Source organism: Nyctibius grandis, chromosome 7, assembly GCF_013368605.1.
Source record: "Nyctibius grandis isolate bNycGra1 chromosome 7, bNycGra1.pri, whole genome shotgun sequence".
In the NCBI taxonomy this organism is placed as follows: domain Eukaryota; kingdom Metazoa; phylum Chordata; class Aves; order Nyctibiiformes; family Nyctibiidae; genus Nyctibius; species Nyctibius grandis.
This window is the reverse complement of record NC_090664.1, coordinates 42598946-42618901: the sequence shown is the minus strand read 5'-3', so window position 1 is coordinate 42618901 and position 19956 is coordinate 42598946. Positions and strand designations below refer to the sequence as shown.

The 19956-nt window shown below is 39.5% G+C and overlaps 1 protein-coding gene across 21 annotated transcripts in view; it reads right to left on the bottom strand.

The window, feature by feature from the left end:
* Positions 1 to 747: 747 nt before the first annotated feature.
* SVIL (supervillin) overlaps positions 748 to 19956 on the bottom strand; it is a 107695-nt gene continuing 88486 nt past the window's right edge. For 20 of the 21 annotated variants that reach the window (XM_068405285.1, XM_068405286.1, XM_068405289.1 and 17 more), the window contains 18 exons: positions 18784 to 18961; positions 18342 to 18514; positions 16935 to 17090; positions 16085 to 16221; positions 15421 to 15568; positions 15151 to 15296; positions 14093 to 14268; positions 13848 to 13992; positions 13235 to 13511; positions 11185 to 11336; positions 9878 to 9983; positions 8842 to 9049; positions 8038 to 8171; positions 7202 to 7357; positions 6655 to 6798; positions 3123 to 3244; positions 2141 to 2296; positions 748 to 2015 (listed from right to left, as the gene is read on the bottom strand). In XM_068405285.1, coding sequence (XP_068261386.1) covers positions 1929 to 2015; positions 2141 to 2296; positions 3123 to 3244; positions 6655 to 6798; positions 7202 to 7357; positions 8038 to 8171; positions 8842 to 9049; positions 9878 to 9983; positions 11185 to 11336; positions 13235 to 13511; positions 13848 to 13992; positions 14093 to 14268; positions 15151 to 15296; positions 15421 to 15568; positions 16085 to 16221; positions 16935 to 17090; positions 18342 to 18514; positions 18784 to 18961 — 2801 coding nt within the window. In that variant the 3' untranslated portion in view covers positions 748 to 1928. Of the gene's footprint in view, positions 2016 to 2140; positions 2297 to 3122; positions 3245 to 6654; positions 6799 to 7201; positions 7358 to 8037; positions 8172 to 8841; positions 9050 to 9877; positions 9984 to 11184; positions 11337 to 13234; positions 13512 to 13847; positions 13993 to 14092; positions 14269 to 15150; positions 15297 to 15420; positions 15569 to 16084; positions 16222 to 16934; positions 17091 to 18341; positions 18515 to 18783; positions 18962 to 19956 lie in introns of those variants that run through there. The other variant, XM_068405300.1, reaches the window with a different exon arrangement.

Sequence of the window (19956 nt, the reverse complement as noted above, 5' to 3'; positions counted from 1 at the left end):
TTGGAAACCTCTCGGTGCTTGAGAAATAAACGTGTTGGTATAAAGCCCTGCATTTTCAAACTGAGTGTCTCCCATGCAGAAGGCAGAGCTGAGGACCTTTGAGGAACTAACAGACATCTAAACATCTTGCTTTTTGCTGGAGGCTAGGTAAGAAGTATCCTGGCTCTGAATACTGCTTTTCTTGGGTTATTTATTTTCAGTTCTTGACAGAAACCAGTCATGAAAGGAAATACACCAGTGTTAAAAATTCACCTGTAATACCTCAGGTCAGGTGAATAGTACTTGTGTATTTCTAGACTTTTGGTTTATTTACTTAAAGGCTAGCTTACAACTTATTAACCCATCTGTCAAAACAAGACTAATTTTAACTACGGAGGAGTATTTACTGCAGATCTTGATGAAATCTGTACCTCACACATTCAAAGATCCTACTTCATTTCCCTGGGCCTAGGAGAATGACAAGAGCAGCAACAGGCACTGCTGCAGGTGATCACTTTTTACTGAGGCAGGAGGAGCCCTGAACAGCTGCACAACCAAAGGAAACTTGCTGGCAGGAATGAAAATGTGAAATCTACCAGGCTACCCAGAGGGGAACCACACAAGTTGTTATAGAAATGCCAAATGCCTGAAAAACTTTTCAAACAATAACAAATTTTTACTTGATTACTCTATTCAATGTCCTAAATTATCTGAATGAAAATGATTGTGTCTCCAGTGCGTATTGAAAGAATGGACACGATGCCATACTCATTTTCAGTTCAAAGTTTTACTCTCAATTGCACAAAGGTTGAAAAGACTTTTTTAAAGTTTGAAAACCAGCATAATAATTTTGGTTTCACGTATAAAACAGGGCAACCCAAAGGATACAGGAGCTGTGTGACTGTTGCAATGTTCAGCAATAGTGTTGCACAATCTAATTTGATCTCATACATTCATTTTTGTCCTACATTATCTGCTTCTCAAATTATAACTCTGTACAACACTTGCAGATATCCAAGGTTAAAATATTTTGATAAAATACCATGTTATGGAAGATTCCAACGACTTAGTACAGGTTACAGTACAAAATAATGACAAGTCAGAGCATCGCTAAGAGTTTATTCAGAAGCTTTTACTTTCAGTTCTTATATCACAAAAGACATGTTTAATGTTTACAACAAGTATTAGAAATTGAGATGTTTTTATTTCTACTATTATAAAAGTAACATAGGAGACCGTTCTAAGCCATCTTCAAAACGCAGAACAATCTTTTTTTTGTATATAAACTGTACACAAAAAACAAGGCACTATACATTTTTGGATAATAAAGTATAAAGGTTGATTCGCATAGTTTCTCAAGAAATCCATGCTATAAATACAAACGCTTTGTTCAGTTTAGCACCTGAAGCAGCACTGAGAACAATTCATTACCTATTGCAAAGAGAAACGTAAGAGATACATATTGGTGGTATAGCTAATTCAGTACAAGCAACTGCCACCCAGCTACTTCTCTGTAGGTTTGACATGAAAGTCTTGAAAGTGAATATATATTGCATTGTTAAATACATACTTGTTCTATGTGTTTATATAAATATAAATTCTTTGTAATCCACAAACTAACAAAATAACACTTTACAAAGATAACTTCTTCAAAAACAAAAATGGCAAGTATTGTATATAGCCTAAGGACACCTGCTGCAGTAGCTCAAGAAACTACTGTTTAAGTGCATAGGAGAGCAGAGCTTAAACACATTACCTTTAAGAGTCGAAATTGAATTCCATTTCCAAAGAGTTCTCTTGGCCTTTTATAATATTACACACCTCCAGATAGGTAGTCACGAATAACTTCAGATTATTTCTTTATTTTGTAAATGTGTGGTACAATTCTTCTAAAGGGCATAGCAAGTGAAAACAGAGATCTCTTTAGTGCTCACTCCAATAAACACAATTTAGAAAAGTCCTTTTGCCTTCTTCAGATTAACCTGCTTCCAAGATGGCAGTGCATTGTACTCCTCTCTTGTCATCTCTAATGCAACCTGCAATTAAAATGAGAGGATATGCCGTTAGTAAAAAAACATGTAAGTAGCAAAACTGTCAAAAGATTTCACAGCACGGTTAGACACACGTGCAGAGAGTAACAGTGCACCCATTCTCTCCTTACTTCAAAGTCCTCATCTGACAGATAAATTTCAAGTTTCAGTGGATCAACTCCCTCAGGTAGAGGCCTAGCTAGGAGATCTGCTAGTGGATACACCGTTTTACAGAGCTTGGCCAGCACGTCCTCTACAAGGATTATCTGATTAGAAACATCAGCATCCTGTAGGGAGAAAAGGAGAACAGAGAACACAGGATCACAATGCTGAAACCACCAACTGCTCCCACTGTGGTCTGCGGGTGGCACGGGATCAACCTGCACCGCCTGGCCCACAGAGCACAAAGCTATACATCCATGTCTGCACAGAGGCGAACAGCCCTGCCCTACAATAACTTCACAGCTAAAAAATGGTCTGCACTTAGCAGAAGGACATTATGTGCTTTCAGAATCTCAGTTCAAGGCTGACTTCCGTGTTTAGTCATGAGGTCAGCATTCTCCACTAAGGAAGGCTGCAGAAGACTTACAAAGCAGAAAACGTCATTGGCCTTGAGATGCCCCTTCAGTGAAGGCTTTTAAAGCAGTCACATGTAATTCAGCTGTGGCTCCACTTCCCAGGTGGGGAAGTCAATGCTGGAGTTCTTGGAGCCTGCTGGTCCTTTGTGGGGCGTTTTGCTCCCCTGCACTTCAAGCCCAGAGGACAGACCAGAATTGCACGTTGCTACCTGTTTCACACGATTTAAACAGTTGTTCTACTGAACTCTAGCACATCTCTTTCTATGAGATGATTCAAATAACACTTTCCTCCCATTTTTAACATAAAAGAATGAGAAGTTACATGAAAAACCAACCAGGAATGCCTCCGATATCCACACTCCCAGTCAGAATTTAGCTATGTTGTTATTTTTCCCCCTGTGCAGACTCCTGAACTGTACTTTCTAAGTTCATCCTCTGGATTTTGGAGCTTGACAGCACAAACAAGCAATGTTACTGGCAGCACAAGGCACAATTACTAGCAATAGGAAACAGTCTGTGCAATGAAAAGATTTACCATTTCTGTGATCTCTGCGATGTCTTCCCTGTGTTCCCAACTTGGGAACATATTAGTGAAGGTCAGAGGCTCTAGGCCAGCATGAATTAGATAGGATTTTGGGGGCTTCTTTACATTTTTTCCTAAAAACAGTCAAAATACAAAAAAAAAAAAAAAAAAAAGAGAAATTACAAATGGTACCATATTTTGCAATGTCACTCACTACCCAAAGCTACCTCATTAGCATGTTTAATTGATTTTTTCCTAAAAAGCTTAAATAATTTCAGGCAGTAGGAATAAATTTCACCAGGGTTTTTTTAATGTAGCATGGCACCTTTTAACATGTTTTTCAGTATTCTTAAATCTACCTTTTACTGTATCTGACCACAAAGATCAAACCATGTATGCTGAAAATCCCCCACAGTTACTTCCTAACCCAACGTATTTCTTATCTTACAAAAATAGTGTTAGAATAGAGTAAGTAGAGTGTGGTGGTCTGAAATTAGCAAAATTCAGGTGAATGAAACCTTCTTATATCCTCAGCAGAAGTGTCCTGTCAGCAGCAAATAAAGCTTGAGCTTTGAGGCTTAAGTAAGAATGTTTAAACAGTTCTTAACTTGGGATACTGAGGTCTAACACAATCATTTTGTTATTACAAATTCAAAGGAATGGTATCTGAAAGTTAACAGAGGCATTGCAATAGCTGGATGGTAATTACTGATGATTTTCAAAGACAGTCCTGCTTCTTTAAAAAAAAAAAATAGGTGTATGTGTGCACCCTATATATGACATGGACATAACCCTGTTTAGGAGTGATGCCGTATCAGATTAAGTGGTTAAAGTCATTATTGCAAGTACTGGTGAAAAAAAGGCCCTGCTGGTTGAATGATTTCATTCCCCAGGGATTCAAAAGCACTGATAAACTCCAAATGTTATTGGAGAGAGGTAGACAGGCAGTCAGGGACTGGGAGGAGCTATCACTCAAAAAATATTGTACCTTCATCTTACTTGGATTCAAACAACCCTGTCTGATCAAATCTTTCTTCCAGATAGGCAATAGAAAAGCTGAAGTCCAGAATCAGGTGAAACTAACACAGCAACGTGACACCACCTCACTTCAGAGGGCTGTAGCTTCCCTAAAGACTGCTGCTTGCAAAATTCTGTTATTCCCTACATTCAATCTCAGAGCATTTTAATGCACTAAGATTTCCTCCAGAGTGTATAAATCCATTACAGAAGACCCCGTTTTTTACTGCAGTCCCTACCTGCACTTCATGCCTGTGAGCTGTCAGGCAGAAGGGTCTAAAAGAACCCAGTCCCCTCCTCCCCTTTGTCAAGGAGAACCCCAGGGAACTGATGCAACACCTGTGCTGAATGCAAATGGAGAGCCTGGCTGGACATAGTTGTCCATTAGGCTCGCAAAACCTGAACATTACAGGTTTGGCTTTACATCAGATGTTGGGAGCAAACTGATTAGAGAGAGTATGTTCACATAAAACTGAATACTAGAGGTAAAGGCTCTGTGGAGTAGTCTAACAAATGTATTAGAATGTGAGTGCTTTAGCTATACAAGTTAGAGAGGAGATTTAAGCCTTGATTTTAGACTTGACTTGATTTTAAGCCTTCTCTTCCACATGTTTTCACTGTGGTTTATTTGTTCATTCTACCATGAATGATTCAACACACGCTTAAAAACTTTGCATTTAAAGAGTACGTGTAAATCTGCTCTAGTTGCACGGCTCCACTCTCAGTAATTCAGCCAAGAGATAAAAGGAGAGTGGTGTTTGCTAATGTTCCAGTACAGGTAAGATGATTTTGTATATAAGCGGAGAACCATTTTCATTGCATGAAATCTGCCCTCAGCACAAGCTGATCTCCTCACTGAGGATCACTGAAGGGCAAACCAGATTCTTCCCTCTCCTAGCAGTCTGCAGCCTGGCTCTCCAGGCTGCTGATTTAGCAGATAAAACCACAGAAAAATTTCCAAGACATTTTGACAAGTTAAATAAGATTTATGCACAAGGAGAACTGCTAGGTATATTCAAGGGATATCCAGAGTTGCTAATCAATCTCTTTCATACTATCATGTAGTTAAACACTGCAAGCCAGGAAAATTTAAAAAAAAAAAAAGGGGGTGGGGAGGGACATAGATGAGGAAAGAAATGGAGAGAGAAAAATAAGAGAAAAATCTTTTAATGCTTCTGATCACTCAAGCTATATTCCAGTTGTCAAAATAATTGTAGCAGCATTGGTATCTCCTGAAATTCAATTTCGCCACCTTGGTAAGTAACAACACATAAGGGCTAGTCCGTCCTTATACAGCTTGATGCAATGAAATTTTGAAGTGGTTGACAGAATCCCAGATACAAAAGTGACAGACCACCAGAACAGCATAGTTGGAACAGTAAAAAACTGCTGCAGAAGTTCATGTCAGCTTTAGCGTAGAGATAGTACAAGTAGAATTGTACTTTAACAGTACCTATCCAACCACACAGCCCAAAGCTCTTGAGAACTACTCCAAGACAATGAGGTCAAAGCCACAACTGCTGCAAAGTCATGGCCAGTGGTAAAGAAGTGAGCACCCAGCAAAAAAACTTGTGCTATGGTACATATGCTAAACTTCAGACCCATAAGGAGTCACTGAAGAGCTTTCCACTGTGCATCAAACTGAGATGCAGCAAATTCACTCCAGTGCAGAAGGTTTTAATCCCTTTTCCCATCATCGAATTTGAAGTTCAAGAAATCTGGAAAAGTATCCAAATCTCAGCATGTGTATCTGATTCCGTCTCTGCTGGGGCCAGAAAACATGATTTTCATTACCAAAAGATTGCAGCACTGTATCAGGAACACTGAGACCGGGATCTTAGTTCCATCTCTCTCACTAGCCTGCTGAGCAACTCTGGGCACTTCATTGCATGGGGCTCTGTTCCTCTATGCTGACATTCACTTCTGCTGTGAAGCACATTGTATGTAATGATTTCAATGAAATGCATCTTATCACTCCTTCTGACTTGCAAAAACTGGGGGTGGTGGAGAACAAGTAACTGGCTTTTCACTAACTGCTGGGGCTCTGTGCTCCAGCATTTCCAACGACCACCTGTTTCCGTGTGAGACTTGTTCTCGATCTTCAAAGTCTTTCCACCTCGCCCACTAAATCAAAACCCAGTTACATCAGCAAACAGTATCTTCATCCAGTCTTTGATACACAGAAGCTTATGAAATCTAAGAGGAGCTAGACAGAGCATTCAGGTTTAAGAGGCTGTGTTCTCAGAATTCACTTTTAGGCATCTAACGTCTGAACTGTTCTCCCACAGTGGGGACAGAAGAGAAACAAAGCTTTTCCTCTGAGAACTGAGTCAGCAGAGTATCTTGGCAATTTGGGAACAATGCCATACTACACAAATGGTTTGCTAAGAAAGAGTGGAGAATGTATCTTCAAATACACTGATGTTTATCAATGCCATTGGGGAAGCACCTGAGCACCTTTCAGCTCAGGACAGTAAGGCATGGAAAGGTATGACACTCAGAACAGCGAGGCACAGCAATCTGTTACCTTTGCAGTACTGGAGCACTGTCTCCATGGCGCATTTCCTGTCTGTAGCCCACCTGATTCGAGCTGAGCCAGCTATTTTGTTTTCCACAGGCCACCAGCCTTGCCACAGGTACACTTCATGGTGATTGTCAACAAGGAACAGTGCTGCACAGCCAAAAAGTAACGAATCCATCATCAGCCACTTCTTAGTTCTTGGAATCCCCTAAACAACCCCAGTTTTACATGCTTGTCAGCATCAGGACAGGATCATTTCAAAGCTTACTAATCCCTTTTGTTATTCATCCAGCTGAACCTCAGCTGGACTCAGACTCTCTGATATAAACAATATATTTTTATAGCAAGCTTTTGGGATACATGTACGTTTGATTAGTTCTCAGCATCTTTCTCATGGAAAGATTACTGTTATTGCTTAATGCTGTATAAGCATCACATGCACACATTTTCCTTTGATATATCAAGTTAAAAAGGATTACAGTTACTGAATCACTGCCCAAGGCAGGACACAGTTATCTGTTTTCTTGTTACTTAAGTATTTTAAAGCATATACCTGGCTGTGGGGCAGTGTAAAGATCCTCTTGCAAGAACGGCATGGAATTGATGACAGCAAGGTCTCTTGAAGGGTAAACGTACTCGGTGGCTGAGAATTCTCCTGATGAACTACTGAGGCTGAACAGGCGGGGGGTGAAATTAAACTTTCCAGGATCTTTAAAGAACAAAGATGAAGAAGATTTCCAATAGAAAATGCCAGAGATGAATGTAAAAAACAAAAATAAAAAAAATCAACTTTTAGAGTGACTGTAAATTCTTTGGTTTTTGAAAAATCAAGGAAGACGACCAGGTATCTTGGGGGACTAGCTACAGCTGTGAAGAACTTGAGCTAAAAGGCTGTCTGCCATCAGTTTGAATCTGATTCTGGCTAGTTACTATCAGCCATTTCATGACTGGCTGTTTAGCAGCTTAAGTGAAGCAAGCCCATCTCAGAGTTTACTTTTTAGCTGACAAATTTTCCACTTGGTAAATCAATCCCCCTGCTACCTTTGTTGGCAGTTTCAAAGCAAAGACTGGACAAGAATCCATGCGGAACCGCCCCTTAATCCCTTCAGAACAGAAGCAAAATGTGTTGGTAACAGCATTAACTGTTGCTCTGTGCTGCATGAATACAGAGGGGCTGCAGAAAGGGGAGAGAACAAAATGAAACACTTTGTTTTCCAGCACTTTCCTTCTAGAATAGCATTACTTAACTCAGTAGATTTTTTGGAAGCATCTCTCTGAAGGGATCATCTCAACTACCAAGAAGTTCTTCAAAAACTTTACATTAAATCTGACAATACCGTAGACCAGTAGAGTAAAACGTGAGTGCCAAATCCAGGAATGCAGGTCTACCTTGCAACATGCAATCATAGGCCTTTCGATCTCTCCTTCCTAATGCGTCCCAGAATCCCAAGGGCTCTGACCCTTCATCACATTCATGAATCGTCACCTTGCTGCTGCTGTGCAGCCCGGCCTCCAGCGGACATCTACAAAACACAAAGAGAGTGAAACCAACTTTCCTGCCCCAAACACAGCTAACACAAACCTGCTGACCACTCGTGTTACTAGAACGCAAAACCACCCCATAGGCTTGTTGCATACTTCATGTCAACGTAGGCTTTTTGAAAACGATGACAAAAATTATCAATAAATAAAATAGGAATTCCAGCAACCACTCTCATAGCATTTCTGATCACATACCCAGAGAGGAGGAGATGCTCACATGAGCTCACAACAGGGATTCTCACTGCCCGTGTTGGTAATTACTGCTGTTCTCCTCGCACGCTTTCCCAAATTCATTTCCTCTTCCTTATTCACAAGGCCTGATTCTAATCCTCATAGCAACTGGGTTTTAGTTTGCTATTCAGATATTGAGCATCTCCCTCCAATATAAAGAGACTGTTTTTTTTTCAACTGTAATTAGCACAGTAGGAAGAATAAGTGCGTTCGACCTTAAGTGGAAATGATTACGGAACACGTGTTTTCCCCACTCCACCGAATCAACTACCTGTCATTCCTCCTCCTTACCAAGCATGCACATGCTGCAGTTGTACTCAGAGGACAGCTTTATTTATTTCAACTTTTCTTTGAGGCAGATGATTTTAAGTAAATTGGTAGGCTGTATAAACATCTCCAAAATATAGGTCAGACACTCACTGTTCTTTTATTTTATTGGCTGCTGTTCTTCCTACATCCTTGGTGTGAGATTGTGCTTTGCAGCCATGCCACAGGTAGATAAGAGCTTTATTTATATTGAGGACAATCATGGATGTCCGGGAACGCAGGCTGCTGCAGTGACATGCTACTTCAAGTAAGTTTCCTTCACTGGGAACTTCTCCTCGCACGCAATATAGCCTCCAGTCACCTGGAGCAGACAGGAACAGTGCAGCAGTATTATACAGTCACATGGGATCGAAAATTCAAGACCTCTGCTCTGGAACAGCTGTACTCATACTGGATGAGTTTCACATATTGCATGCCTATATTGTCACAGAATAAACTGTGCTAAGCATCAGGTTTGGCTAACATTACTTCAGAAACCCTGTTGCAGAAAAGATGCCTTATGAAACCTTGCTACACGAGTACAAGTGTTAAGAGCTGAAGAGCTTAACAGAGCAGAAGAGTCAAGTTTCTGCTCTGTTTCATACAGGGAAAAAAGGGAAACAAATACAGTAGTCCTTCTATTCATCTCCCCTTCCCCTGTGCACCTTCGGTACAGCAGGTCACATTCAGATGCGAACGGGAACATGTCCAAGCTACACCTGCACTGAAGTTCTCCTACCTCAACTGCAGCATGCAAGGAATATGTTGCAAAAAGTAATGAATGGGTAACAAAAGCTTAGAGTTCTCCTTGGAGCAGGAGAACTGCTCATAAAAATACTCTTTTGCCCAGACTATAGAGAAAAGAACACGCTTTAAAGCAAACAGGTACTTTGCTTAATTAAAAAATAACTAGAACCACTTATATGCATATCAATACAATAAAGTCAGCTTGCTCTAGGGTGACAAAATCCATTCTAAGCTCAAAGAAGAAAAACTACCTTAAAACAAAGCATGGCAAGGCTGTCTCATGGGTTTCATAGCATTCATTTCTCTTTTCTACAGAGTATGGTAGTTGAGACTGAATTCAAAGCCCTTCACAACAGGTAAAAAAGGATTTGGGGGCAGAAGCTCTTAACTAACAGTAATTTACTTTGTGTATTTTCTTCTTCCTCTTCCCTTCTTCCAGCATGCACAATCATTCCTCCTTGGAAGCACTGCAAGAAGCATGGTGGTTCCTTCCCTTGAAGCACTTGTACCTGGAAATTGAAAGCACCACTTTTCATTAAAAAAATGAAGCAAGTATACAGACTCAGGAAAACTAGTCTCTACGGATTATTAAAAATTATATAGTTATGGCCACCCACGAAGATGGCTCTCCTTGTACTTTACAACTGCTGACTATGGTTTAAATTACCATATATATATCAGCATGCAATAGGTTTCATATGTGACCTGCACATTAAAAGAAACCTCTAGCTGGAATCCAACAATCAAGAGTTTCATAGGATAAGGAATACCAAATAAATTTAAATTACTTTGAACTAGCCATTATTTGAATTCTTTACAGGATTGGGCCATCTTGCCAGATATTCTTTGAAACTATTATGAGATACTGTAGGAACTGAAGTAGGTTCACAATTTGCCGTAAACTGGTTTATGTGACAACATGCATGTTCTTTGCTCATTAAACACTGCATTTTGATTATGAAACTGATACAGCCAATTGTTAAATCAGCTATGTTGCACAGTATCCCACACTGTGGGTCAGGTGTATTTGTGTATGTCCTCTATGAACTCCTGTTACTGGTTGTGTCTATGTTGCTGTTAAAAAACAAATTACAGCGTTATCAAGGTACAGAAACTAACTTTAAACCTACCTTCTTGTGTGCTGGTAACAGTCAAGCCACAGCAAAGCCTAACTCCACCTAAAGACAAAGCAAGCGAGCCTGTCCTCTGCTTGAGCTTCAAACTAGCTGTATCTGCAGTTGCTAGAATCTCTGCAAAACAAGGCAATCTACTCCGTAATTACAGAGTAAACAAATTGAAAATTTCAAATGTATTTTTCACGCCTTGGCCTGGAAGAAAGTGCTTGTCCTGTTCTGAGCACTAGGAAGACAGTCCTGTTATCTGAACATGTATGGAAGGGAAGGCACAAATTTGTTTAACTGTGCTTCACCTATTCCTGCAGGGAGAGGAGGGAAGACATTCTTCTTCAGCCATTCTGAGAAACATCATCTTTAGAAGTGGGATTTGGGAATGACAATCCATAAAGGAGCTTATGTGTCTCTAGAAGTTGGAATAAAGGCAAAAGTAATTTTAAGGGCTGTCTATTTGTACTGGCAAGACAACCTTTACAGAAAGAGAGGAGGCAAAAAAGATCACCCACATTTACTGTTAGTGGCTACTTAGGCAGGCAAGTCTTACCAGGACTGCCACCTAGGTCTGCAGGAAGCTCACCTGTGCTCCTCTCTCTTCATCAAGTTCCACTGTCATCAGTGCCGATGTCCCTTTCTCACTCACTGTGGAGTGCCTTCCTTGCCAAAAGAAATACACGCATTTCTCTTTTCCAACAGCTCTTACTTGTTGCTCTCCTTTTTGCCTGCTTCCAACTGCAAAACAAAAAGCACATGCTGAAGAAAGTACTGTGGCTATAGGTTTAAACAGCACATGGTTTAATCTCATCTGCCAGCTCAGCACTATCCTGTCCAGAACAGGAAAGATAAAATGTCCAATCGGAGGAACATTAGGTCTCCAAGCCAGTATGTCCCTGTGCAAAGTTGGCATTGTCTCATCAGGTGGGTGTAAGCCCACGTGCAGAGATGCCTGTGCTGGCCAGAGAAAGAGATGTAGAAAGAACTGGTAGTGTCTAGAGAAAAATAACTGACATCACTTGAGCCAATTTGCATGTGAAATGGTATGTCCAGAAGAGTGCATTATGGCTCCTTTTCCACATTACACACTGTTCTTTGGCAGCAGGAGAGTAGCTGGCTGCTGACTGATACTGGAAACAGCAACAGTTGAGAAAGCTACAGGCATAAAAGAAAAGTCTTGGTAAAGTGATATTAGAAAGGAAAACTACAGAACAAAAAGAACACCAAAGCAATATTTTGCAGTCATAAAAAAGTTAGGATTAGTAAGCTTTATTTATTTATTTTTAAAAAATAATTCAGTATTTCATGTTGGTCTGGAAAGTGGGTTAGCATCAACTTTTTTTTTTTTTTTTTTTAAAAGGATTGGTATTTAGTTGTTACGATAAGCAAATACTGTTTATAGCAAGTGAAGTTCAACAATACAACCAGTTATGGAATATTTTACTCTTTCCAGTGAACACTGAATAAACAGATGTAATTCAATCAAAGATTTAATAAAACCCAAGAACTTTAAACAAGATTCTTAAACAAATATTAAAACTTCTGCCTTGGTTTCAGCAGTGCTGAGAAGCATCCAGCTGAAATACTTAGGAGAAAGCATCCTCTTTTTTTCAAGTTGAGAATACTCAAACCACTAGCCACTTCTAAAATTTATGGTTTTTACCCTTATCTGTGCGTTCAGCCGATAAAAGTACTGCCTCCTACATAAAAATTTATTCTGTTTTGGAGTGATGGAATATATTTTCATCCATTTGGATTAGAAGTCTGTTTACAGTTCAGTATTAGTGTTACCCACTTCTCCCAAGATTTACAAGCTTTTGTGTTTTTCTTGGATTTGCCAGTATCTGAACTCAACGATCCTGAATAAGACCTACCTACATTTTTTGACTGAAAGCCTAAAGCTGTATAGCTGTTATACTGCTTTCAACCAGTTTTAATATTCCCCTTTTTGGAACAATCATTTTTAAGCTATTTCTATTTTACTTACCACAAAAGCCACCTATTCTTAGCTTAGTGCCAGAAGGGAGAGTTCCAATGAGCATACTGAGCTGACTGATTTTTAACATTTACCTGCTGCTCTCAGGCTCTTCGTCAGAACACTGCTAAAGTCTTCCACTTGAGACTGAAACCCACAGCAAAGGGTTTCCAGAAACAGCAAAAAGGACAGCAAGGGCAATGAATTGGCAAGGGCTTTTCCTGTCATTGTTACTGTTCTCCATTACCCAGCAAAGGCTTTCCTTGTTGCTAAGCCTACCTCTCTTGCAAGACATTCAGACTACTGTCATTAGTCCAGCTGCCTAGTTATTTTGGTGTTAAGCTGTGGGCACAATTCTGGCTTAATGAGCTGTCCTGTGAACATGTACAACACCACTGCTGGGTAAAAGCAAAGAAGGACAGTATTACACCTGATGTATGAAAAATAACTACAGCTTTTTTTTTTTTTAAATGCTTCTTTTAAACAAAATAAAATAATAAGCTCTACTTCTTAACGGCCTAGGAAGGCTAAATTAGCATTTCTAACCTTTAAAACGGTTTCACATCCAAGAAAGTCTAGGTCTGGATCTCACCACTAACAGCAGCAGTTTTAGCTGCGCTTCTCCATGTTTCAGCAGGATGAAATTGTATTATTCACTAACCTGTAGTGCTCACCATGTACTTCCACTTCACCACGTACGTGTCTCCCTCATGGAACTGCCCTATGCTTTGCTTAGGCAGTCTGCTATAATCGAATTCCAGAATGTGCCAGACATCCACAGATGCAGTGATAATTTCAAACTGCCTCCCATCTTCTCCTTCTACAAGTCCGTAGCCCCGGCCAATATTCATTCCATCCAGGACGGTGCCTACAGTTGTTTGGGGTATAGCTACCATTAGCATGACATCATATGGTTTAGAGTCAGATCTGGATTCTTCCTGTCAAAAAAACACAGAACAGATTTCTTTGAGCATAGCTTTTATCCTTCTTACCCCAAAGTTCAACTCAAACAGTTTGACTCCTGCATATTTCAGTACTTTAATATCTTGTCATCATTTGATGCTTTGTCAAAGCCACCTTGGCAGTATTCATAGAGCTGCTCGGCACTAACATAAAGCAACTCTGTGGGTTCACTGTAGGGGGTGACGTTCTGACCCCTACGTCAAAGCCCATGAGTAGAGAAAGTGCTCTGGATCCTTGAGAACAAGCTTCCCTTGCTTCCATCCCAGCTAGGTCATCTAGTTTGAAATACTTAGCATGCTTGTTATATGCACCTTCTGGTGAAGGGATTCACTAGAATTCTTCTCATTGGATTTCTTCAGCTCTGTCCAATCAAGAAATTTTTCTTTGAACAGTATGGTCTCATTATGTTCTGTGAGTCTGCCAAACACAGCCCAGTCTGGGCGTCCTTGTCCCTTTCTGTACAAGTGAACAAAAGAAATAGAATCAAATTAAACACTGTGAAATAAGGGCAAGAAAACTAAGTTTCTGCAATGAGACTAAACTCGAGTTTTGATACCTGGGTATGAGGGGATTGCATTCCCCTGGGTCCAGAGGATTTATGTCACAATTCGAGTAGTCAAAGGTGCCATTCCACAAGTGTTTTGCCAGCTGGAATGCCACTTTTCTTTGTGCTAAAGTAACTTCCTTTCCATGCCATACATATACTTCACTGCCAAAATCAAACACCAGCACCTAAAAACCAAACCAAAATAAACAAACAACCTACCATTAGGTTAGGTGATACCCTGAGTCCTAGTGCTGCAAGCTGACAGTGCATTGAACACAAACTCCTCCAAATATCTGAGTCTCTGCAGTGACACTAACAACTAGCACTGCAACGCAAGTAAGGTCAGGGCAGTGGTCTGCACTGTGACATCTAATTGTTGAGAATGACTGGAAGCAAGCATGGGGAATGCTATGAGGTGTGTCTTTAGGTGGTAGCTAGGTCACTAGCAGATTACAAAAAAAACCCAAACCACCCAATTCTGTTGCATGACTGATTGCTGTCCAGTTACAGCAGCTTTTCACTGACATTTAGACCTATGCCTCATCCTGCAGCCGGGGAAGGCTGACAGAACATACAGCGTGGGTAACTGGCTCAGGGCACAGGCAGCAACTTGAATACTTTCAAGAAAATGCATAGTGTCTTTATTTTGGAAGTCTGCTCTCATTCCTACTTAGATGGAGGTGAAATGGTTGTTTGAAAGGGAAAGTCTGCTAAGGATAGAAATAAAAAAGCTTGAAAGGGAAAACAGGTTTTTATTTTGTTTTGTTTTTCCAAAGTGCTACCTGTTTTGCACTTCATGACTTTGGAGTGAGCCACTGTTGACAAAAAGATTTACACTTCCTAAAATAGTATTTCACTTTAAAGATAACGTAATCTAATTTCTTGAGACCTGCAGCAAACCTGGAGACCTTGAGACCTCAGACAGCAAAGTGTTCAGAAGCTTTTCAGAAACACAGAGGATCCAATTTTCAGTGAGCCTCTCCACGAGCATTTGCAGTTACCAAAAGTCGTTATCAGTCAGCTGTATGTTCCTGCACTTACCACAGGAGCAGTAAGTGGCACAATACCTCTTTTGGTTGTAGCAGGGTACATTTTGGCACCTTTCCCCAGTAGTCATCCTCAGGAATGAGTTTATCCTCTACGAGGCGGTAAATGCAATTTGTTTCTATTATTGCAGCTTCATACATTTCATCTTCTTCAGGACTTCCAGCAGCTTAGGGAAAAGATTGTCAAAAATAATAAAAAATTTTAACATCCAACTATCTTTACTAAAGAGCCCCGACTCAACTATTTTACTGTGATAAAACATCAGATACTGCAACTGTCAGAATGCTTACACTGGTAATCTGTCTGTCCACCAAGGAGTTTCCAGAAGTCTTTGGCTGCATGGGTATGGGTATTTATTCCTTCTTCTATAGTCTGTATATAAGAAGCTCTACAGCCAAGTTCCCTCTTTGTCTGAATTAAAGTTGCAAGTTCTGAAGCCTAAGAGATTAACAGTTATTTGAACAGGACTGTTTAAGTCTTTGGAATACTTGTGCATATCTTGTTCAGGGAGAAGGCAAAAGTAGATAGGATATATTAGAGCAAATAGCAGGAGAAATGGTTATTATTTGTTGCACTAAACAAACAGACACTAGAGAAAATGTTACAGAAATACATTCATTCTTCCATTTGCCTTAAAACAAGGCTTGATCTTAACGAACATGGGAATAAAAAGGACATCCTGCAATTCAGACTATTTTTTGTTTGAGTGCAAATCTGTTTCCTGAGGATATCCTCTTTTCTCTTGCAGCTTCACAACTACACACTCCTATGTCAGCTTTCATTCAGTGCACAGGCTAAAACGTATCTACAGGAATCCTGCATATCTACCTGTCACTGACTATCAGTTACACGCCACTTTTTGAGACAGCTGGCACCAAGGCTCAATTACATCAAAGTGATATATGCTGTGACAGTTCTAAAAATAAATAATAAAAACCCCCAACTAGTACTAACCTTTGCTTTTTCTATGACATTTGCAAACTCTCCTACCCATAAGAAACACAAATGTGGAGTTAACAACAGGAAACAGTCTCCGCTGTTCAGTGACGAGGCCCTTGGTTCAACTAATCTTGTTTGAACATGTCTTCTTCCTAAAAAGAACACAAAGCTAATTATATTCCTTTGACTACTGCTATCAAATGCCAAGTTCTAATTTGTTTTGAATGAAATACAAAAAATCCCAGAACGTTTAGCAAAATGTATGGAAACAGACTGTTAAAGAAGAATTAAAAAAGAGTTGCCTCCTATCAGCTAACATTTCTATTATTTCCTGTTCTTGCTTTAAGAACTTTGTATCCTTCTAGAAAGAAATGAATTGAGTAAATGGCAGACAGCAGCCAAATTCAAGAATCCTTTACATTTGCTTAAGTGAAGCTATGGCATAGTTTCTGTAGGTAGTAAAAAGCCTTAAGAATTTTACTTTGCCAAAAAAAGTAGCTATTATTTGCAGAATCAGATACATTACTGCGCACTGTAAGGGGAAGTGGAGCAAGAACACTGTCACGTCACTTCCAAGTTATACTGAGCACTGGAAGAATGGGAGAGTTCAAAAATTTCCACAGAAGATGGCTAGAATTTCTGAAATACTCTGTTTTCTCCTTGGAAAACACACACCAGTGACCACAATGCAAACCTATTTGTAAGGTTTTGCATTTGTCACACAGTTCTCACTTATTCTTTTAGGTTTTGGACATAAATCTTGAGCTGGAGATCTAGAACAAGCTAAGCATCCAACTGTGGTATCAACTCCCATATGTTACAATCAGCCTATTATGTATGGGAAGTAAAAGCAGTTCCAGCATACCTTTAATTTGCAGCAGCATTAGCTTCTTGTACGGCACAGCACTGTTGTTAGAGTTTTGCTCTGTTAGATTAACACTCCGCAGGCTAACGTTGCTGAAGTTCTCTTTGCTTGCCAAGCCAGCAAGTGCTACTTCTGAGAAATTTGAGTTTGTAGACACTTGTACATAGAAAGAAATCGAAGAAAAAACACAAAAAAAAAACAGAAAAGGGACAAAATTATAGAAAAATTGGTTGCTGCATTAAAAAAATTATTTCCCCCTATTATTTCCAGTTTTTCTCCTTTTCAATAGCAACAGTAAAACCAGGTTGAACTCAGATTAACTGCTAACCCAAAAACTTTGTGGGTTTAGTAGTACCTAAGTTTCTAGATATCATCTAAGAGTAAACTGTCAGTGTCAGAATTACGTTATTTGGCAGAAATAACAACTTTGCTAGGAAAGATGTCTTAGCCAATGTTTTGTGAAGTACTGTGTAGATCTTCAATGCCTTATAATTGATTAATGATAAAAGACAGCAGAGTAGTCAAGGCTAATTAACTGAAATTCCCTTCAAATTTGTCTCAGCCAGTGTGATGCAACAGCCATTACAAAGTCTTAGTCATGTTTTACTGTAAACTTAAAGCCTAAGTTCTTGGCTACTTTTGCTTATTTCTCAACCAAATACAAAGCACTTTATGAATTATAACTCAGGGAAATGCTTCTCATCAAATGGCAACAAAGTATTACATATATAATTAGTGTTTTCATCAATACAGGCAGTGTTTAAAGATGATCTCCTTTTATTCAAACGTAATAAGGAAACTTGTACCCAAAATGGTAAATTGGCTCAACAAACCTTTGAATAAGTTTTACAATAATGTCTCTTGCTGTCCGTCTGGTTGTCAGGAGAAAGCAATGTCACAAGTAAAACACAAAGCCCTGCCACAGAGCACTGATCTTTTATGGAAATTAATATTTCAGAGTCAAGAAGGATAATTGCAGTTTCTGAGAGAAAACTAGGACCCAAAATTGAGGCCAGTGTACCTGAGCAAAAGTTTATCTATTCTTGCCAGCTCTCCCCCCCAGCATAACATAATGCTAGCTCTGCTTTCCTTGATCTCCTGCCCTCACCCTGCAGGCGCAGTGGCACTCTCTCTCTCTGCACAAGGTGACTGTACTAAAAATAAATAATTAAACCTACACACAGGAGGCAGCTGTAGGCAGCTTTCCCTGAGGAAGTCACACATGCCCTTCTCTCCAGACCTCCTAGACAGCCTGCATTCAACCTTATACACCAATCGATTTATTGCCTCTCAGAGAATATGTTTCATTCCTTCAGTTGTGGTTTTTATGTTGGGATTTTTTGTTTTGGTTTGGTTTTAATTAAAATAGCAAGACAGTGTCTTGTACAAATCATCCTGTTAGCTTACTTTTTTCTACTTTCATTCGCTTTGACTCCATGAAGGCAACATTCAGTCTTTGTTCAGTATATTCATGAAGAATATCTTCTCTTGCTGCCAGCATTTTCAAGGGGTTTCTTGAGGACTGGACTCTGCGTGTAGGCCTAACTGCACGTTTGTGCTCTGCTACAGAAGATATTAACCTGAAAAACAAGTAGTGTTTATAATCATCAGTTAATTTTTCTAGTCAGAATCACCTAATGACAAGAGATTTGCTTTGATTTTGGGTGTAACATTTGTTAGGAAATCAGCATCAATTCCTTGATTCAGGCAGAAGAGTGATTTCAGAAATGTGTAGAAGAAATGGACATGCCTAGTACTAAGATATCTACAAGACAACTTGTAGTTGAACATTTTTGAGCACCGCCCCTATGTCTGTGTTCATAACAATGGGGAAAAAAGTAGTTCTCACTTTGGTGCATAAGGATCAAAGATGGCATCAAAGTCCTCATCAAGGTCCAAAGGCACTGAGGAGGAAGGGAAATCCACACGGCGATAAAATTTGGAAAACGTTTCATCATCATCCAGCTTCATCACCTCTTTCACAGATTTTCCTGTAACTGTCAGCACTGTCTCTTGCATCCCAGCAACTGCAGGAAAAAAACATCTCACCCAATAAATAAACATACTAGAGTTTCTAACTCTAGAATAGGTAAATATGGCTTGTTTGGTAGTTTTTGGGGTGGGTTTTTTTTGGAGTGGTGGTGGTGTTTTGTTTTTTGTTATTTGTGTTTTGTTTGGTTGGTTTTTTTTTTTTAAGTTGGTGGAATTTGAAGGAGAGATGGTAGTAAAGTCTGTTGGAAAAGAATGATAAAAACAGTGTGTAACTGCTACTCATAAGAAATAATCTTTATTACAAAAATGGTTGGGAAATATGGCTGAATAAAAAGTTAGGCACTATCAAAAACTAGCTGTTTTGGTAGGATGGGGTAAGAATTTTATGGTCTTGTATATTCCATCTTGCCTCCAACCACATAATTCCTTCCTTTGAAAAGATCTACTAGAACTACAAGTGGAAAAGTCACTACTTCAGACCAGTGAGTATGGCACCATCATTATCCTATGCTAGTGCCTCCTCTGCTGAAATGTGAATATGTTTGTTTATGGTATTTGACACTCTACAAATTACAAAAAGATTTTCGTCTTACAAATGGAGGACAGACATATGAGATGGAAACACCAGAGAACTCTAGACAGCTTCATAAGTAGCCAACAAGTTGTACAAGGAAGCTGCATGAGCTGCTACGGAGAGTCAGTTTTCAAAAAAGCAGGAAGGTGAACAAATTGTGCTTGGGAACAGCTTAGTGTCCTATCTTGATTTTAATAAGATTAAACTACATTTAAAGCTGTTTCACTGTATATGGCAATATGGTTCAGACTGGATGTGTGGTTTTAAGAAATTTTGCTCTCAAGAAGAACGTGTGCATTATGTACAGAGAAAGAAGAAAGTTATTTTGGCATTTGTGATTTATTCTATTGCGCATTTGTAATACAATAGCATAAGGCTTCTTTGTTAAAATTTAGCAAAGACTGAATCACAAAAATAAACTCTGTGATCAGTAGTGCAGTCTGAACAAAGAAATAT